The sequence below is a fragment of the Saimiri boliviensis genome, chromosome 1 (assembly GCF_048565385.1).
Source record: "Saimiri boliviensis isolate mSaiBol1 chromosome 1, mSaiBol1.pri, whole genome shotgun sequence".
NCBI lineage: Eukaryota > Metazoa > Chordata > Mammalia > Primates > Cebidae > Saimiri > Saimiri boliviensis.
Window position 1 is genome coordinate 82,790,557 of NC_133449.1, and position 21,508 is coordinate 82,812,064.

Genomic DNA, 21,508 nt, shown 5'->3' on the forward strand with positions numbered 1-21,508 from the left:
GACCTTGGAAAGTGAAAGCATAGATTAAGTGGAACTACTGTGTGTACAGACGTATATACACATACACAGACACATACATACACATGTATGTATAGATACATAAACCTATATCATATACATATATGTACATATATGTATAGATCTCTGTATATACATATTTATAGATATACATTCTTATATAAGCTAGACGACATTCTTAGACATTAGGAAATGTGTTTTATCTGTTACTTATCAGAAGACCCTAGATGGTCAATAGGTTTTAGTTGAATCAATGAATGATGTTTAAAGACAGTGACCACTTGGTTTCTATCTGTCTCCATTGAAGATGAAATAACAGAACTTACACTTCAACTTTTAGGTATTAAAAAACTGTAAGTTATATATTAGAATGAGTTTAATTTTGTGGACTCTTTTCTGTAGTTCTTTTTTCATATGAGGACATATTTTTATTTGTCTAAGACAGCATAGGATGTCTTCTGCTTGGTTTTGTACTGCTAGATCAAAATTAGCTTTCTTGGATCTGAAGTAATTTTTCTGCTGGATCAAAATAAATTTCTCCAGGGAAACAATGCATATTCAAGTAGCCTAATTTCTAATAATGCAGAGGACTTAAAACAGTTAAAGGAGAAAGATTAGGTTCAATCTTAATTATGACTTTCACGTACTTATATTTTTTTATTTATTTTTATTTTTATTTTATTTTTAGAGATAAGAAGAGAGAATGTGGAGGAAGGGTGGGGCAGAAGGAAAGGAGATTAGATTTTTTTTTTTTTATAATAAGAAAGAATAAAGAAGAGGAAGAAAGAGAAAGAGGAAGAGGGAGAGAGAATGGGAGTATTGCTTTATTGCCTGGGCTAGAATGCAGTCTAAATATGGGTATGCCTATAATTGTCCTTAATAATGGAGACATAAAAGAAAATGAGGGAAGAGAATAACAAACAAGGAGCCAACCAACATTTCGTTTAAACTTCTAAGTTGATATGATGTGGTACTGATAAGAGTGTATATTTTGTGTATTTAAAGTGGAGAGTTCTATAAATGTTAATTACGTTTACTTGTTCCAGATCTGAGTTCAAGTCCTGGATATCATTGTTAATTTTCTGTCTCATTGATCTGTCTAATATTAATGTTGAAGTCTCCCACTATTATTGTGTGGGAGTCTAAGTCTCTTTATTAGTCTTGTATGTCTGGGTATTCCTGTATTGGGTGGGTATATATTTAGGATCTTTAGCTCTTCTTGTTGTTGCATTGATCCTTTTATCATTATATAATGTCCTTCTTTGCTTCTTTTGATCTTTGTTACTTTTTTTTTTTTTTTTTTGAGACGGAGTTTCGCTCTTGTTACCCAGGCTGGAGTGCAATGGCGCGATCTCGGCTCACCGCAACCTCCGCCTCCTGGGTTCAGGCAATTCTCCTGCCTCAGCCTCCTAAGTAGCTGGGATTACAGGCACGTGCCACCATGCCCAGCTAATTTTTTGCACTTTTAGTAGAGACGGGGTTTCACCATGTTGACCAGGATGGTCTCGATCTCTCGACCTCGTGATCCACCCGCCTCGGCCTCCCAAAGTGCTGGGATTACAGGCTTGAGCCACCGTGCCCGGCCTTGGTTGGTAAATCTTTCTCCATCCCTTGTTTTGAGTCTTTGTGTATCCTTGAATATGAGATGGGTCTGGATGCAGCATACTGATGGGTTTTAGTTTTTTATTCAAATTGCCTGTCTGTCTTTGGATTGGGGGATTTAGTCAATTTAAATTTAGAATTAATAATGATGTATGTGAGTTTAATACTGCCATTTAATATTAGCTGGATATTTTGCCCATTAGTTGATGTAAATTCTTCATTATATTGATGCTCTTTTTGGTATTTTTTAGAAAGGCTGATACTGTTTATTCCTTTCTATGTGTAGTGGTTCTTTCAGAAGCTCTTGTAAAGCAGGCCTGGTGGTGATGAATTCTCTGAGTGTTTGCTTGTTCACAAAAAACTTTATTTTTCCTTCACTTATGAAGCTTAGTTTGGCTGGATGTGAAATTCTTGGTTGAAAGTTCTTTTCTTTAAGGATGTTGAATATTGGTCCCCACTCTCTTCTGGCTTGTAGGGTTTCTGCTGAGAGATCTGCTGTAAGTCTAATAGGCTTCCCTTTGTGGGTAACCTGACCTTTCTCTCTGGCTGCCCTTAGTATTTTCTCCTTCATTTCAACCCTGGTGAATCTGACGATTATGTGCCTTGGAGTTGCTCTTCTTGAGGAATATCTTTGTGGTGTTCTCTGTATTACCTGGAGTTGTATATTATCCTGCCTTACTAGGTTGGGAAAATTTTCCTGAATAATATCCTGAAGCATATTTTCCAGCTTGGATTCATTCTCTTCGTCACATTCAGGTACACCTATCAAGCGTAGATTAGGTCTTTTCACATAGTCCCATATTTCTTGGAGACTTTGCTCGTTCCTTTTTATCCTTTTTTCTCTAATCTTGTCTTCTTGTTTTATTTCATTGAGTTGGTCTTCGACCTCTGATATCCTTTCTTCTGCTTGATCAATTCGGCTGTTAAAACTTGTGCATACTTCACGTAGTTCTCGTATTGTGTTTTTCAGCTCCATCAATTCACTTATATTCCTCTCTAAATTGTGTATTCTTGTTAACATTTCGTCAAACCTTTTTTCAAAGTGCTTAGTTTCTTTAAACTGGATTTGAACAAGTTCTTTTAATTCACAGAAGTTTCTTATTATCCACATTTTGAAGCCTGCTTCTGTAATTGGAACACACTCGTTCTCCGTCAGGCCTTGTTTCATTGCTGATGAGGAACTGTGATCCCTTGCTGAGGAAGAGGCGTTCTGATCTTGGGTATTCTCAGCCTTTTTTGGCTGTTTTCTTCCCTTCGTTGTAGATTTAACCATCTGTGGTCTTTATAATTACCGTCTTTGCAATTCTCCTGCCTCAGCCTCCCGAGTAGCTGGGGTTACATGCATGCACCACAATGCCCAGCTAGTTTTGGCATTTTCAGTAGAGATGAGGTTTCACCATGTTGGCTAGACTGGTCTCAAACTCCAACCTCAAGTGATCCACCCGCCTCAGCTGCCCAGAGTGTGGGATTACAGGTGTGAGCCATCATGCCCAGCCGATAAGCTATTTTAAAATATATAAATCATTGAATAATTATTTTAAAACTATTATTAAGATCTATAATGTGCATTTTTCCTTTAACTGGTTCAAATGTCCACCAGAATTTTGTTAGTGACAGTCATATTTACATCTATATATATCAGTTACAATAGTGTATAAGTAGCTTTGCTTTTAATTGTGGTAGAGCAGCAGCGTTCTTTTTGCTTTGTTAATCATCCTGTGAACGCTGGGCAAACTCTTTACTCATCTATCTATCAAACACTTATTTTTTATAAGTCACTGAGATTAATAAATTTTTATTCTGCACCAGAGGATAGTGCTTATATTATTGCATCAATATTAACTATTTACTATTAAAATTGTAAACCTACTACTTTTTATAATTATTCTTTTGTGAAACTTTGATTAAAGATACTCCCTTGAGACAATTTTAGGTACAGGGATATATGAATGCAGAAATATCATATAAGCAAATTACAAATAACCTAAGTCCTGTTTATATTAGACTTATATGAAAGCCCTGTGACACTAATCATTAAGGAATTTCAGATCAGTCACAGTGGGAAATCCATACAGGAAAGACTGAATTGCTGATAGCTAAACTGACAACAAAAAAGGCTGAAACATAAAATATTGTTAGTGTATTTTTGTATGTGTATGAAGTTGAATGAAAATCATGCATTTCTGATAATTTTTGATAAATATTTGACAAACACTTCAAATACGTCTCTTGTAGTCATCATTGTAGGAAATTGTTTGGTTTAAATTCATTTGGTATTAACCTCCCACCCCAAAATTCTACATCAATACTCTTCCCAACCCCTCCAAAAAATAAAACCAAATTTAAAGCAAGTCACAAACATTTTGTACAAATAAAGTCAGTTATCTGTGGAATTGATGTGACAGGTCTTGAACCTATTGTTGATAATTAACCCAATCAAGTAACATTATCAGGAAATCTTTATTATTCTTTTCCTTTTTTTAAGGTTCATAAACTTTATTTCTTAGAGCAATTTTAGATTTACAGAAAAAATGAACAGGAAGTACAGAGTTCCCATACACTCCCACTTCTGCCCCCTAACCACAGTTTCCTCTATTCTTAACATATTGCATTGAGGTGGTATATTCGTTACAACTGATGAACTGATACTGATATATAATTAACTAAAGTCAATAGCCTACATTAGGGTTCACTCTTTCTGTTGTATAGCCCTATGGGTTTTGTCAAATGCTAATGGTATGTTTCCACCATTAAAGGATAATACAGAACAGTTTCACTGCCCCCAAAATCTTCTGTGTTCCACCTATTTATCCTTCCCTCCAACTCCTACTTTTCTGATACCCAAATTAGCTTATAGTAATGTAAATTAGTTGGAGCTAAGAATTTGCTTAAATAACCAGTGATTCCCCATGGCAATCAACATTTTTTAATTATTAATCTAGACTAGCACTGTGAAAAAGAAATATAATGTGAGCCATTATGTATTTAAAATACTCCAGAAGCTGCTGTAGAAAGAACAAGTGAAATTAATTTAGTAATATTATACTTATCCCAATGTATTCAAAATATCAATTTCAGCATTAATATAAAAGGTGAGCTATATTACATTTTGGGGGTACTAATTCTTGAAATCCAGTGCTCATTTTACACTTACAGCACATCTAATTTCAGTCTAACTACATACATTCTGAGTGTTTAATCAGTAGATTAAGGCAGATACCTTAGTCACTGGCTACCTGTGGCTACGGACTGATTTAGACTTTGAGCAACTTGAAAGCAAGGTATCCTCTTCTCTCCGGGAATTCCAGAGTAGGCATGCAGAGCATATTTTTGAAAGGTAAATCAGAAAGATAAAAGGATCCTGATTCTTTTTATTTTTCAGGCGGAGTCTTGCTCTGTCGCCCAGGCTGGAGTGCTGGAATGCAATGGTATGATCTCAGCTCACTACAACCTCTGCTTCCCGGGTTCAAGCGATTCTTTTGCCCCATCCTCCTGAGTAGCTGGGATTACAGGCACGCGCTGCCGCACCCAGCTAATTTTTGTATTTTTAGTAGAGACAGGGTTTCACCATGTTGGTCAGGCTGGTCTCGAACTCCTGATCTCGTGATCTGCCCCTACCTCAGCCTCCCAAAGTGCTGGATTACAGGCGGGAGCCACCGCGCCCGGCCCAGGATCCTGATTCTTACATGTTCTGCAACTACTTTCTTTAAACTCTCCTGTCCCAGAAAAAGTGTAATGGGGGTCATGCGTATTCCTGCATATCAAACCAATGAGCAACTACTTTCTTTAAACTCTCCTGTCTCAGAAAAAGTGTAATGGGGGTCATGCGTATTCCTGCATATCAAACCAATGAGTACTGGGCTTCCTGACTCCCAGAAAGCCTGAATCATCTGAAATGTTGACTCATGAACCTCAGGTGACAGAAATGTAATGTGAACCAAATTAGCTTTCCAAGGCATCTTTGTATTTCCACTTTCCTTTCTCCCTCGCTCCTCTCTTTGGGTGACTCACTTTCCTACCATGTAAGAGTCCAGCAGCAGGCAGGGAGGGCCCTAAACCCTCTTTGGAAGAAGCGCAGACTTTCAAATGGTCGGCCCTAGATCCCCAGTTAATTCAGCACAGCTGTTTTGCCTACCAATTCCAGAGCCTGCAGTTTAGACTGAGCCTAACTGTCAAAAAACAATTTTTTTTCTTATTTTGGGGTGGCGGTAGTAGTGATGTGGTTTGGAACTTTAAGAGAAAATATAATCTTGTATAGCAAAAATCTTCAAAAATCCTTAGGGCCCACTTCACAGTCCAGTTAATATCTTTCTCCAGTCTGTTTTTTTCCTTTCCCGGGAGGAAAGTTTCCACCCTCAGTCCCTCAGGATAACGCCCTTCCGGTGGCGCGCCAGGAACCTCGCCGACCCCTCCCAGACAGCAGCCCGCCCTCTGTCCCAGTGCTCCAAAGACAGACGGACCCCCAGCTGCGGGCAAGGCCAACACCCCACCCCAACTCAGTTAACCAAAGTGGGGGTGGAGCTCCCAGCTCCCAGCCCCGCCCATTCAACGCAATCTCAGCCGGTAAGAGAGAGGAAGTGCCGTAATCCCCACCCACTTTCATCTTCTTCCCTTTCCGTTGGCCCGGCTGGTCGTCTATCTTCTCTATCCTGTAGCCGATTGGCTCTCTCCCTCCCGCGCCAGTCCCTGCCCTCCCTGCCCGGGAGGGTGAGTCACGCCAAATTGGGCGGAGAGTCCGCTGGCTTCTCTCCCAGTTAGTCTGGGCGGCGGCGGCAACTGGGGACGAGGCGGGTGGCGCATCACCGGCGCGGAGGCTGGAGGAGCAGTCTCATTGTTCCGGGAGCCGTCACCACAGCAGGTCCCTCGGCTCGGTCGGCCCAGCCCTTCTCAGTTCTCCCCAGCCCCCACAACCTCCCGCGGCTCTGAGACGCGGCCCCGGCGGCGGCGGCAGCACCTGCAGCATCATCTCCACCCGCCAGCCATGGAAGACCTGGACCAGTCGCCTCTGGTCTCGTCCTCGGACAGCCCGCCCCGGCCGCAGCCCGCGTTCAAGTACCAGTTCGTGAGGGAGCCCGAGGAAGAGGAGGAAGAGGAGGAGGAGGAAGAGGAGGACGAGGACGAAGACCTGGAGGAGCTGGAAGTGCTGGAGAGGAAGCCCGCCGCCGGGCTGTCCGCGGCCCCGATGCCCACAGCCCCTGCCGCCGGCGCGACCCTGATGGACTTCGGAAATGACTTCGTGCCGCCCGCGCCCCGGGGACCCCTGCCGGCCGCGCCCCCCGCCGCCCCGGAGCGGCAGCCGTCTTGGGACTCGAGCCCGGTGTCGTCGACGGTGCCCGCGCCATCCCCACCGTCTGCTGCCGCAGTCTCGCCCTCCAAGCTCCCTGAGGACGACGAGCCTCCGGCCCGGCCTCCCCCTCCTCCCCCGGCCAGCGTGAGCCCTCAGGCCGAGCCCGTGTGGACCCCGCCCGCCCCGGCCCCCGCCGCGCCCCCCGCCGCGCCCCCCTCCACTCCGGCCGCGCCCAAGCGTAGGGGCTCCTCAGGCTCCGTCGGTGAGTGCCTCGCCCTCCCGTTTCGCGCCGCCCCTCGCGCCCCTCCTTCTTTTGTGTGCAGCCCCAGATGCTTTGGGCTGGGCCCTCCTCTCCGCCCCGAGGGGGCTTTGTCTGCAGACTTCGGGGCGATGGCGCCCCGCCTGGTGGGAGGCTCCGGGAGAAGGGTGGGGCGGTCCTGGCAGCCCGGGCTTGTTCTTATTGTCTGTCTTGGTTTCGGGGAACACGTGCACCGCACCTGGTTCCCACTTCTACCCTCTGGGGTGCCGATTGTATCGATTCTTGAAGTTAGGCACCCACCAGTAGTAGGAGCCGGTGTGTACGGGAGAACCAGGGTTGTGGATTTACTGGGTTGGCTGGGCTTCGTGGTGAGGATGGAAAGGCCTTGGCACCCAGACCTTTTTAGGAGGCGCTTTTGTCTACCCGTCTGGGTTGCTCCTTCGGGAAAGGTGCAGTTTCGCTGCGGGTCTGTTGGCCTGCGTTCTGCCCCGGGCTCCCTCCTTACCTCCTGGCTGGCGTGGGTGGCCCCTTTGCGTTTCCCTTCCCCCTCCTCCTATGCTTGTGGGGAGCTGGCCGAGTGAAAAACGTCCACATTGACCCAACTGCAGTGAAGGGAGAGCGCCTCCAGTGGTGTGGTGCGTGGAAAAATGGGAAGAAGAGAGTTCTGGTAAAGTCCTGCCACCGCCCAGCTCACCGGGGTGTGATGTGGACTGCTCCCCGCCAGCTAAACCGAGCCAGGAAGAGGGGATCTGGGCATTGTGTGCGAGGGGGCATAGTTCTGCCAGGGTTTCAGCTGCAGGGTCGGAGGAATTGCTGTTAGTGTTGACTTGGCCCAGCCTCTTAGTGCATCATAATTGGATTTTACGGAAAAATAAAAGGCAAAATGGTTGACATTCCTAAACAAGGGAAAACCTGTGGATTCTTTGCGGGGAGTTGGTTAATTGAACTCGTGGCAGACTTCCCATGAGACATAGAGAAGTGTTTTGAGACAGACATTTTCATATATATTGATTAGAAATACTGTTTTTTAGAAGTGATACGTTTTAGGTTACAGAACCAAAATACAGTCATGTACTGCATAACGACGTTTAGGCCGAGGGCAGACCGCATATACAAGGGTGGTCCTGTTAAGGTTATAATGGAGCTGAAAAATTCCTGTTGCCTAGCGATGCCTTGATCCTGACCCTGTATAGGCTTAGGCTAATGTGTTTGTATCTTAGTTTTTAACAAAAGTTTAAAAAGAGAAAAAGAATAGAAAACTTACAGAATAAGAAGATAAAATTTTTTTCTATAGCTGTAAAATATGTTGTTTTTTCAGTTAAATGTTATTTAAAAGGAGCCAAGAAGTTTATAAAAGAGAAAAACTTAAGCTGTGAGCTTAGCAACAGTAAACGAGACTTGATCAGAAAAAAAAAAAAAAAAACTACAGTAAGCTAAGATTAATGGATTATTGAAGAAATGTAAAGATACATTTAATGTAGCCTAACTGTACAGTGTAAGTTCTACAGTAGTGTATGATGGTGTCTAGGCCTCCACATTCACTCATTACACATCCAGAACAGCTTCCAGGATGGCAAGCTCTATTCATGGTCAGTGCCCTGTACACGTGTGCCATCTTTTAATCCTTTGTACAGTGTATTTTAGATATGTTTAGATAAACAAATACCGTTGTGTTACAATTGCCTGCAGTGACATCCTGTATAGGTTAGCCTAGGAGCAATTGGTTATAGTAGCCTAGGTGTGTAGTAGGCTCTACTATCTAGGTTTGTGTAAGTATACCATGATGTTTGCACAATTACAGAATTGCCTAATGATACATTTCTCAGATCCTGTCCCCACTGTTCAGTGAGGCGTGACTGCATGTATGGTCTATAAAATAGTTTTCAGGTTCTTTCAGTCACGTAAGTCCCTGATTGTATATTATTATTATTAGGCATATTGTATTATTGCTGTTTTCATATTGGGAGATTATTTTGGAGGGGAAAAAATCACGTTTTTTAGAGGTTGAGAATGCATATTATTAGATGCATTCATAAGTTCTTGCTATTTCGGGGAAAGAAAGCTTCCCACTAGCTGTAGGACCTTTATGTATAAAGGTCAAGAATCAAGTAGTGTAACTACCTGCTTAGAAATCTTCATAGCCTTGTAGGATGTTAGAGGTGGTTCATTTTTTAAAAGAAAATCAGTCTGATTTTTTCCCCTCAATTTACTTCTTCACAATGGGGAAAATAAGCCAATTGTGATGCTTTTGAGTAATATTTGATATTGACATACTCCCCACCCCCATACTACTCAAAACACTAATTGCCATATTCAAGGTCTTAGAAGATGAAGATTAACTCAGTCTTTCCTTTTTCTTTATGAAAAAGACATACTTGATCAAAACTGAGGCAAGAGAGAAAAATAGAAAATAAGTTGTTTTTTTTGTTGTTTCTTTTTTTTTTTGAGACGGAGCTTCGCTCTTGTTACCCAGGCTGGAGTGCAATGGGGCGATCTCGGCTCACCGCAACCTCCGCCTCCTGGGTTCAGGCAATTCTCCTGCCTCAGCCTCCTGAGCAGCTGGGATTACAGGCACGCACCACCATGCCCAGTTGATTTTTTTGTATTTTTAGTAGAGACGGGGTTTCACCATGTTGACCAGGATGGTCTCGATCTCTTTACCTCGTAATCCACCCGCCTCGGCCTCCCAAAGTGCTGGGATTACAGGCTTGAGTCACCGTGCCCGGCCTCAAAATAAGTTTTTAAACAGGAAGTTTTTTTTTTTTTTTTTTTTGAGACAGAGTCTTGCTCTTGTCACATAGGCTGGAGTGCATTGGCTTGATCTTGTCTCACTGCAACCTCCACCTCCCAGGTTCAAGTGATTTTCCTGCCTTAGCTTCCCAAGTAGTTGGGCTTACAGGCACCTGCCACCATGCCCGGCTAATTTTTGTATTTTTTTTTTTTTTTTTTTTTTTAAACGGAGTTTCGCTCTTGTTACCCAGGCTGGAGTGCAATGGCACCATCTCGGTTCACCGCAAACCTCCGCCTCCTGGGTTCAGGCAATTCTCCTGCCTCAGCCTCCTGAGTAGCTGGGATTACAGGCACGCGCCACCATGCCCAGCTAATTTTTTGTATTTTTAGTAGAGACGGGGTTTCACCATGTTGACCAGGATGGTCTTGATCTCTTGACCTCGTGATCCACCCGCCTTTGCCTCCCAAAGTGCTGGGATTACAGGCTTGAGCCACCGCGCCGGGCACAATTTTTGTATTTTTAGTAGAGACGGGGGTTCACCATGTTGGCCAGGCTGGTCTCAACTCCTGACCTCTGGTGATCCACCCACCTCTGTCTACCAAAGTGTTGGGATTATAGGTGTGAGCCATTGCTCCTGGCCACAGGAAGTTTGATGATTGACAAAAGCATACTAATCTTGTATTGGTATGAGAACTGAGAGTTCTGTCTTTGAATATTAGGGATTCAGGAGGTGACAGCATTCTCTTGGAATCTTTAGTGTTGAAATGCTAAGGTTGGAAGGCAAAGGGGAAAGAATATTGCCTGGTCAGGGACCTTATCTTTACAGAGTTCCCTAATTCTGTATTGATGATACCTATTGGGAAACTGTAGTGTTTTTTCAGTAAGTGTAAGAGCATCATGCTTATGGTCGGGAGCAGTTAACCATTTTCAGTGTGTCTGGATTTCTTAATGCATTCAAGAGTTCATTAATTCAACCCATTATTGATTACCTACCAAGAGATAGTATCTGTTCCAAGTTTTGAGGGTATAGCAATAAGCAAGACACATGTGCTCCCCATTGGGAGAGTGCAGATAATAAACATATAAATAAAGAACTCAGAATAGTGGTGTTTGAGGAAAATAAACAGCATAAGGAAAAAGAGAATGATGGGGATGTATGGGGTTTTTTTTTTTTTTTTTTTTTTTTTTTTTTAGATTAGGTGACACTAAGAAAGACTTAAAAGGAGAGATTGGAGCTACAGAGATAAAAATTTCCAAGCAACTTGAGGGCAAAACCCTGAGGCGGAAATGAAATCTTTGTGTGCCTGAGAATCTATCTAGTAAGACTAGTGAGAAAAACTAGTAGGAGAGTGGAGAGTTGGGCTCACCCACCCAGATCACTGGGGATCTCCAACAGGCAATGGTAAAAATATTTAGCTTTTTTAAAAAATAGAAATATCCTAATTAGATAATTATATTTTGATTTTGGAACTAAAATAAGTTTTGTAGATTCAGGGCCACTGAGAGGACTGAGGTGAGGAAAAGGTGAGAAATGTGCAGAGCAGAGTTAGAAGCATAGACTAGCCTACCTGGAAGAGGGTTTCTAAATCACTGACACTTGTCTCTTTAACATTACTGTTTATGTTATTTTTGAGTAAGCCCTGATTTTCATCTGTTAATAAGTTATAATTTTACTGTTTGCTGTTGTGTCCAGAGCATTTCCATCGCAATGCAGTAACTGAAGTGACTAAAAACCTTTCACTTGAGGGCCATTTTTCATGGAAAAACACTTGGGTTAGTGGTTGTTTAAGTTAGGCTTTGAGGATATGCCCGGGAAACTCTGGCTAGAAATTGATTTGAGAGCAGTGCAGACATATAAGGGTGACTTCAAGCTGGTCTGTGAATGCGTTCTAAACCAGGGTTAATTAAGACCGAAAATATGTAGATCTGGATTCTGAAGGATATTGAATGCCAAACTAAGAAATTTAGATTTTATCATCCTGCTTTAATCCATGCTCTGGCATCCAGTTGCCCTTCCTTTTGGTAACTTGTATTATGAAACCAAAAATGTTTTTATTGTTATTTCTAAAGTTATTTATTATTTTTCACCCCCTCTCAAATGAAAGCTTTAGGCTTTGGGAAGCCAGCCATTGAAGGTTATTGAACTGAGGAACTGAGGCAAGGCACTGTGAAAGCAGTGTTAGAAAATTGGTGACAATATTCAAGATAGATGGGAAGGAAAAACAGATGAACTATTTAAAAAGCTATTACAGTAGTTCTGAGAGAGGTGAGTAGGGCCTGAACTAGTTCATTATTTGTTCATTCAGTGAAAATGGAATATAAGATTATAAGAAGCATTCTTTAATTGACTGTGAATCTCTGCTTTTATAGTTAGGTTACAAAGAGCCTATAACAAAGAAGAATTGGTAGAATTTGGAAACCATGAATGTAAAGACAAAAGAATATTAGTGCTTATTAAATCAGTTTCAGAGACTGCCAAAATTGTTAATTGCCATGAAAATTTGTATAAAATTGAATATTGCTCATAAATATAGATTATGACTTGGGACTTAAAAATTACTAGTTTTTACTATTTTAAAGCCATTTATTATATAATCATTTCTATTGGCATAAGAGCATGTATTAGAAATTTTAAGATATTGAGTGACATTTGGCTTAAATGTTAGGTATCCGCTCTTAATATATAAGTTCACGTTCCCAGGAAGTAGGTGCTTCTAAAAACAAAGTCATGCCCTGTCCATTCCCCACTTTCATTTTTGTCATTCTGAGTAATTTCTGTTATTAGCCATTTCTTATATTCAGAAGTTGGGAATAAGTAGTATGTATGTTCCTTATGGATATGTTTCAGTTGGTTCCTAGGCAGCTCAGTGTCAAATTTGTGACCTTTTTTTTTTTTTTTTTTGGTAATTTTCAAACTTTCTCAAACCCTTTTCAAAATGAAGGGATGAATATCTGTGGAACCACTGATAAATAACTGCATGGAATAGTGTTTAGAAAACATGCTATTTTAGTGCTGTATTATTGTAAACTTAAAGGATTTGCCATATTATAAAAACATTTCTGAAAAGGAGCATGTGACCTATTGCCCATTAATTGGCTTTGTTTTATGTGTAGTTATTTTGCTTTTGTTTTTTTTGTTTTTTATTTTTTTTTTAAATTTAAAAAACAAAACGATGGTCTTTCTTTTGCCCAGGCTGGTCTCAAACTTGGAGCCTGAAGCGATTCTCCTACCTGAGTCTCCCAAAGTGCTGGGATTACAGGCGTGAGCCACCATGCCTGGGAAGTGGGGTTTGTTTTTTTTTTCCTTCTTTGAGACAGAGTCTTTGTCACCTAGGCTGGAGTGTGCAGTGGCATGATTATGGCTCTCTGTAGCCTTGACCTCCTGGGCTTAAGCAGTCCTCCCACTTCAGCCCTCCAACTAGCTGGGACTACAGGTGCATACCACCATGCTGGCTATTTTTTTAATTTTATTTTTAAAAAAACTTTTACATTTATTTATTGGAAACAGGGTCTTGCTCTGTCACCCAGGCTGAAGTGCAGTGGTGCAATCTTGGCTCACTGCAGCCTCGTCTTCTGGGTTCAAGTGATCCTCTTACCTTAGCCTCCCAAGTAGCTGGGACCACAGACACCTACCACCCTGCCCAGCTAATTTTTGTATTTTTTGTGGAGGCGGGATTTCACTGTGTTGCCCAGAATGGTCTCAAACTCCTGAGCTCAAGCAGGCCTCCTGCCTCAGCCTCCCAAAGTGCTGGGTTTACAGGCATGAGCCACTATGCCCAGCCTAAATTTATTTTTATTTTATTTTATTTTAGATGGAGTCTTGCTCTGTTGTCCAAGCTAGAGGGCAGTGGCGTGATCTCAGCTCACTGCAGTGCCTACTTCCCAGGTTCAAGCAATTCTCCTGTCTCAAGCCTCCCCAGTAGCTGAAACCACAGGCGTGCGCCACTTCGCCCGGTCAGTTTTTGTATTCTAAGTAGAGATGGGGTTTCACCACGTTGGCCAGGCTGGTCTTGAACTACTGACCTCAGGTGATCCACTCTCATCACCCCCCACAAAGTGCTGGAATTACCTGCGTGGGCCACCACACCCAGTCTTACTTTTATTTATTTTTTAATGGGGTCCTATTATGTTGACCTGGTTGATCTTGAACTCCTGGGCTCAAGGAGTTCTCCCTCCTTGGCGTCTGAAAGTGTTGAGATTACAGATGTGAGTCACTGTGCCCCACCAGTTATTTTCAAAATAGACCTTAAAGCAACTTAATTTGAGTAACTACTGATTCAAAGCCTTAATGTAAATGGTTCCTTTTTAAGGTACTTTGCTAGCCCAGGATAAAAGTATCAATTGAATGGCTATTTCTCGATTCTTCCCTGGAACCCCTAATTAAATAGAAGTAAATGTTGCAGATATACTATACTTAACGTACATTCTTTGAGACTTTTTGTTCCTGTTTCTAAAGGGATCAGGTTCTTCTGAAGATCACACCATTAGGGATGGGAACTGTGGTGGTAAAACTATAGTTCTCGTTCGTGTTTGAATGAATGTGACCTTTGTGGATAGCTAGTGTGGGACTCAGGTATGTAAAATGATGAGACCCAGATTTACTGATGCTAAGGTTGTCTCAGACTAATGCCATCATCATCCTTTTTTAACTTCAAAGGAGGAGTTGATAATTTCATATTTAAGCTGCTGATTTTTATGTTTCTTGGAATGATAATTACTGATTTTTAAGTTGCTTTCATCATGTGTTCCCACAATGTTCTGATAAGGTATGGCTACTCATTTCTGTCCTCCACCAGATGGTATACTTAATGAGGAAAGGTGCTCTTACCCTTTTCTTTGAGGAAAAGGACTGTATGCATTGTATCTGCCTTGCAGTGCCTTAGATGTGATAGGCACTCAGTTGTTGAATAAGATGTCATAGATGAATGCTGATCTTCATATTCTGTATAGTTCTAGAATTACTTTATTTTCTCTCAATAAAAATCCCAAATCTTATGAAAGTACTTTTTTATATATACAGGGTAAAAATTCCAAGTAGTACTACAAGAATATACAGAAAAATAGCTCTTTCTACCTGTTACCCAGATTTTCGAGAATTGTTTTCTGTAGATCTACCCTTTGTTAGTAGTTTCTTGGGTATCTGTTTAGAGATAACCTATGGATAAATATTCATTTATATTCGTGTATATCTTTTTCACTTTATTTTCCACAAAAACAGCTGCAGAGGGCTGTGGGGATATACCATATTTTATTTGATGAGTCCTTTGTTGATAGTTACTTAGGTTGATACTTAGTTTTTTCTCTTACAAATAATGTTGCTGTGAACACTTATTTGGGAATACATGCCATTATACATGTTGTGGGATAAATCTGTGCAAGTAGAATTACTGTTTCAAAGGATATTTGCATTTAAAATGTTGGTATCAAATGCCAAAGTGTTAATTGTTCCAACCTTTATTCCCACCAACCTGTTAAGGTGCCTTTCCCTTATATCTTTACTAACACAGTATAGCTAATACGTGGTTTAGCAAATTGTTCTTTTAATTTACATAGGCTTACCTATGAAAAATATCTACTAAAAGAGTTCGGGTAAAACTGTGGTTAAAATGGCTTCAGTACAGTAAATTAGTATCAAGCATCCAGCTAATAATCTTATTTATTTATAGGTGGAGTTTCGCTTATGTCGCCCAGGCTGAGTGCTGGGGCACAATTTCAGCTCATTGCAACCTCCACCTCCTGGGTTCAAGTGATTCTCTTGCCTCAGCCTCTGAGTAGCTGGGATTACAGGCACCCACCACAATACCCGGTTAATTTTTGTACTTTTAGTAGAGATGGGTTTCGTCATATTGGCCGGCTGGTCTCAAACTCATGATAGGCGATTCACCTGTCTCGGCCTTCCGAAGTGCTGGCATGAGCCAGCATGCCCAGCCTTACATTTCCTATTATTTAGTGAGTGTCATAAATGGTTGGTCTTTTTTTTTTTTTTTTTTTACAGTTAGAATTAAAGTAAGGTTCACATATTACAATAGATCAATTTGATTTATTAGTCTTTTAATCTATTGATGGGTTCTCCCTTGCTTGTGGTCTCTCTCTTTCTCTCTGCAGTTTGTTTGTTGAAGAATGCTCATACACTTTTTTCATTTTAACGTTTTTATTAAGGTATAATTTATATGCAGTAAAATGCATAGATTTTAAGTTTTAACAGTTTTACATTTTGATAAAAGCATACGTTTGTTTAATCCAAACCCCTGACAAGATGTAGAACATTTCTTTCATCCTAGAAAGATCTCTTGGGTCTTTAGCAGTCAGTCCTTCAATTCTTTGCCCTGGTTGCTACCCCCAGCACCAATCCCAAACAACCATGTTTTGATTTCTTTCATCATAGATTAGTTTTATGTATTATAAAGCATCAATCACATCATTGGGATCATACATTTTGTGTCTGGCTACTTGCATTCAACATGATGCTTTTAAGACTTATCAATGATGCTGCAGGTATCAATAATTTGTTCCTTTTTTACTGCTGAGTGGTATTCCACATAAGTATCAATAATTTCTTCCTTTTTACTACTTATTAGTGTGCTAAGAATATACCACAGTTTATTTATTCACTTGTTGGACATTTGGATTATAGTTTTTGGCAATTGTGAACATTCTTATATAGACATTTTTGTATACATATATTATCATTTCTCTTAGGTAAATACCTGAGAGTTGAATTGCTGAGTCATGGGGTAACTACATATTTAACTTTATAAGAAGTTGCCAAACTGTTCCCCCACCACTTCCACCAGCAATGTGTGAGAATTCTAGTGGCTCTACATTTTTACCGACATTTGATATTCTCAGTCTTTTAAATTGTAACCATTTTGGTGGTTATGTAGTAGTTTCTCGTTGTGGTCTTAGTTTAGATTTCCTTAGTGACTAATGAATTAGAGGATTTTTACATGTCCTTTATGTGTATATTTTCTTTTGTGAAGTGTCTGTTCAGGTAATTTGCCCATTCTTAAATTGGGTCATATGCCCTTTTATTCCTACGTATTTGTAAGGGTTCTCGCTATATAGTATGGATACAAATCTTTGGTCTGATACCTGTGTTGTGAATATATTCTCCTAGTCAATAGCTTGCCTAATAACTTTATGAATTGTTTCTTTTGGTGAGTACACGTTTTTAATTTTGGAGAAGTCATAATTTTTCTTTCATGGTTAGTGCTTTCTTTGTGATGTCTGACTTCCAGGATTGTGAAGACACTTTCTTTTCTTCTAGAAGCTTGATAGTTTTAGCTTTTGTTTGTCTTGACTTATTTTGAGTTAGTTTTTGTCAATGGTATGAGTTACCATAGATAGAGATTTATGTGTTTTTTCCATACATATAATATCCAGTTTTTCCAGCGGAGTTTTTTGAAAATATTTTTCTCTTTCTATTGAATTGCTTTGATGCCTCTGGGAAAAAAAAATGGACCATATGAAGTGTGTCTATTTACATACATCTGTTTTGTTCTATTGATTTGTCTATCCTTATACCAATACTTGATTATTGTAGCTTTATAGCAAGTCATAAAATTAAGTAGTCTGACTGCAAGTTTGATCTTCTTTTTCAAAATTGTTTTGGGTCTTCTAGGTCCCTAGTATATCTGCATGCATTTCAGAATCAGCTTGTTCATTTCTACAAAAATGCCTGCTATGAATTTGATTGGGATCACATTGAGTTTATAGATTAATAGGGGGATAAGTGACATCTTAGGGTTTGAGATTTTACCCTACTTCAAAGGTAACAAACAAGTTAGCCTGTCACAGTTTCATGGATGCTGGAAGAGGATGTAGAATGCCTGGGTCAGAGACACAGGAATTTATTACTCACAGCAGTGACAGTAGCCAGAATATTAGCATTTTCTTGTGCCAGTTCCCTCAGCCCTATTTCACGTGGAGCAACACTGAAATGGCTGAGTGAGATCTGCACCTGTAGCAGGTGGTATTATAGGACAGAAATCTTAAGCTTAGGGAAACGAATCTTTTGTGTTACATAGTAAGCATGGCTGTTCGTTGCTGAAGAAGAAACTGTTTTCCAAGACTGTTCACAATACAAACATTTTTTAAAGTTAGGAACAAAGGCAAGATGTGTAAAAACACAAGACACTCGAGAACTGTTTCCTGGTAGTCAACAATATTATATCTTTTAACCCATGAACATGTTATCTCTGTTGTTTACATCATTTTTAATTTTTATCAGTAGTGTTTTTCAGTATAGCAGTTTTGTGCATTTTGTTAAATTTATGCCTAGGTATTTTATTTTTTTGTTATAGTAAATGATATTTAGAATTTTTTCTGTTTTCCATTTGTTGCTACTATATGGAAATATAGTTAAGTTTTGTGTATTGTCTTTGCATCTATCCTGCATCCTTGCTAAATTCACTACTAGCTTAGGTAGGGTTATTTTGTTTTGAATCCTTAGGATTTTCCAACTACACAGTCCTGTTGTCTGTAAGTTAAGATAGTTGTACTTTTCTCTTCAGATCTTTATGAGAAGGCTGGTAGATTGCTTGTTTTACGCAGAATCTTGATTGAATGGATTAGTCTTTCACCTTTAATTGTGATGTTAGCTGCATATTTTTGCCAGATATCCTGACAGGTTGAGAAAGTTTTGTTCTGTTCCTAGTTTGCTGATAATTTTTAGGATAACAGGTGTTGAATTTTTGTCAGATAAGTTTTTGGCATCTGTTGAGATGATCGTGTAGTTTTTCTTTTTCAGGCTGTTGTTACTATAATGAATTTCATTATTTTATTTTATTTATTTTTTTTTTTTTTAAACAGTCTTACTCTGTTACCAAGGCTAGAGTGCAGTCTCACGATCTTGGCTCATTGCAACCTCTGCCTCCTGGTTTTAAGGGTTTCTCGTGCCTCAGCCTCTCAAGTAGGTATGACTATAGGTGCATGCCACCACACCTCGGTAATTTTTGTATTTTTAATAGAGACAGTCTTACCATGTTAACCAGGCTGGTCTCAAACTCCTGTCTTCAAGTGCCGCACACCTCAGTCTCCCAAAGTGCTGGAATTAAAGGCATGAGCCCTGACTATTGTTTGATTGATTGTTGAATCAACTTCATCTTCCTGGAATTAAACCCACTTGGCGATGATTATACTTTTTATGAGTTACTGGATTCAATCAGCTACCATTTTATTGAAGAATTTTTGCATGTGTGTTTATGAGGAGTATTGTTACATAAATTAATTTTAATTTTCTTCTAATATCCTTTTCTGGTTTTGGTATTAACATATAAACCTATAAAAATTTTTGAGAAGTGTTTGTTTTTCCTTTATGAGATGTTGATCACCACCTGCGAGGGTCTCTCCTGCAAGTCAGCCCTGACTCTGTGACTGATGAATAAAATACTCTCACACACCAGAGTACAGTGATTGGGCTAGGAAGGTCGTCAGCTGCTGTCAGAGGGCGATTGCGGCTACCTAACCCCATACTAGCTGTTCTTGCTGGCATTTACATTTATTCAGTATAGCTTTGATGACAGAGGTTCTAAGTCAACATGCTTGTTGGATAATTAACATCGTAAAAGAGTGGTTTTACAAATATTAAAAGGTTTTTGTTCTGGGGTCCAGAACAAACACGGATAATCCCTCTTCAGCTTCCCCCTGAGAGGACCATCGTCACAAAGTTTACGTGAATAAACAAGTAGTTAGAATAGAGACAAAGGGGCCGGGCGCGGTGGCTCAAGCCTGTAATCCCAGCACTTTGGGAGGCCGAGGCGGGCGGATCACGAGGTCGAGAGATCGAGACCATCCTGGTCAACATGGTGAAACCCCGTCTCTACTAAAAATACAAAAAATTAGCTGGGCATGGTGGCACGTGCCTGTAATCCCAGCTACTCAGGAGGCTGAGGCAGGAGAATTGCCTGAACCCAGGAGGCGGAGGTTGCAGTGAGCCGAGATCACGCCATTACACTCCAGCCTGGGTAATAAGAGCGAAACTCCGTCTCAAAAAAAAAAAAGAATAGAGACAAAGAAATGTGAGGTAAACAGACTTAACTGGGGAAGCTTCTGTTATCCCTGTTCTTCTCCCTATAACCTAATGTTCTAAGGTAAAAACTGGCTGCCTTCAGCCTGACCCATTCCAAAAGGTTTGGGACTGTAATCTTACAACTATCCCTAATATTTCCCTGAATATTTTGCCCACCACCCTGAGCGAATACTCAACACCTTAATATGCTGAAAGAGTAAGATTAGTATTATTCATTAGATATTTTATAGAATTCACTAATGATGTGCTCTGTCTGTGCTTGGAGTTTTCTACCTGGAGGTTTTAAATTACATATATAGTCACATAGAGCTATTCTGATTTTTGATTTCTGCTTGTGTCAGTTTTGGTAATTTGTGTCTTTCAAGGAATGCATCTATTTCATCTTTATGACTGGGTATAAAGAAACTTGTCTATTTCATTTTGATAAGTAGACATCAAAGAATTTATTCAGTTGTCTAATTAATTTATTGCCATAAATTTGTGCATAATATTACGTTTTTAGGATCTACAGTAGTCCCTCTTTTATTTTCTTTTTTTTTTTTTTTGAGACGGAGTTTCGCTCTTGTTACCCAGGCTGGAGTGCAATGGCGCGATCTCGGCTCACCGCAACCTCCGCCTCCTGGGTTCAGGCAATTCTCCTGCCTCAGCCTCCTGAGTAGCTGGGATTACAGGCACGTGCCACCATGCCCAGCTAATTTTTTGTATTTTTAGTAGAGACGGGGTTTCACCATGTTGACCAGGATGGTCTCGATCTCTCGACCTCGTAATCCACCCGCCTCGGCCTCCCAAAGTGCTGGGATTACAGGCTTGAGCTACTGCGCCCGGCCCCTCTTTTATTTTCAATACTTGCTTCCTCTCTGTCTCTCAGTCTCTGTCTCTCTCTATCATTTTAGGTGATTTATCAATTCTGTTGATTTTTTCAGGAAGCAACTTTTTGTTTCATTGATTTTTTTTTTTTTAGTCTGTTTTTTTTTATCATTAGTTTCTACTCTTTACTACTTATTTTCTTTTACTTGTTTGGATTTAACTTGCTCTTTTAAAATGGAAGCTTTACACTTGGATTTTAAGCCTTTTTTCTAAAAGCATTTAGAAACTATATGTTTCTCTCTAAGCATTACCTTAGCTGCATCCCACACGTTTTCATTATCATTTGATTCAGAATATTCTTTAATTTTCCCCATGGTATTTTCTTTGATTCATGGATTATTTAGAATTCTGTAGTTTAATTTTTAAACATTTGAGGATATTTTAGATGATTTAATTGAATTCACTGTAGAACATAGACTGCATGATTTCAATTGTTTTATATTTATTGAGATTGTTTTGTAGTCCAGGAAATGTTTTATCTTGGTAAATATTTCACGTGTACTTGAGAAGAATGTGTATTATATTATTGGTTATAGTGTTCTATAAAAGTCAGTTTAGTTTATTGGTAGCATGACCTAAATCACCTGTATCGTGTGTGTGTGTGTGTGTCTGTCTGTCTGTCTGTCTTTGTTTTTCCTTTGTCCCATCTGCTTTCTGGATTATTTTATTTTCTTCTTTTGGATTAATCAAGAATTTTATAATATTCAGATTTAT

General features: G+C 40.1%; 1 protein-coding gene across 3 annotated transcripts in view; it reads left to right on the forward strand.

Moving 5' to 3' along the window:
- The first annotated feature begins 6,353 nt into the window (after positions 1-6,353).
- The window catches only part of RTN4 (reticulon 4), a 78,628-nt gene continuing 63,473 nt past the window's right edge, over positions 6,354-21,508 (forward strand). For 2 of the 3 annotated variants that reach the window (XM_039461655.2, XM_039461660.2), the window contains exon 1: positions 6,371-7,169. In XM_039461655.2, coding sequence (XP_039317589.1) covers positions 6,602-7,169 — 568 coding nt within the window. In that variant the 5' untranslated portion in view covers positions 6,371-6,601. Of the gene's footprint in view, positions 7,170-21,508 lie in introns of all 3 variants that reach the window. The other variant, XM_010333596.3, reaches the window with a different exon arrangement.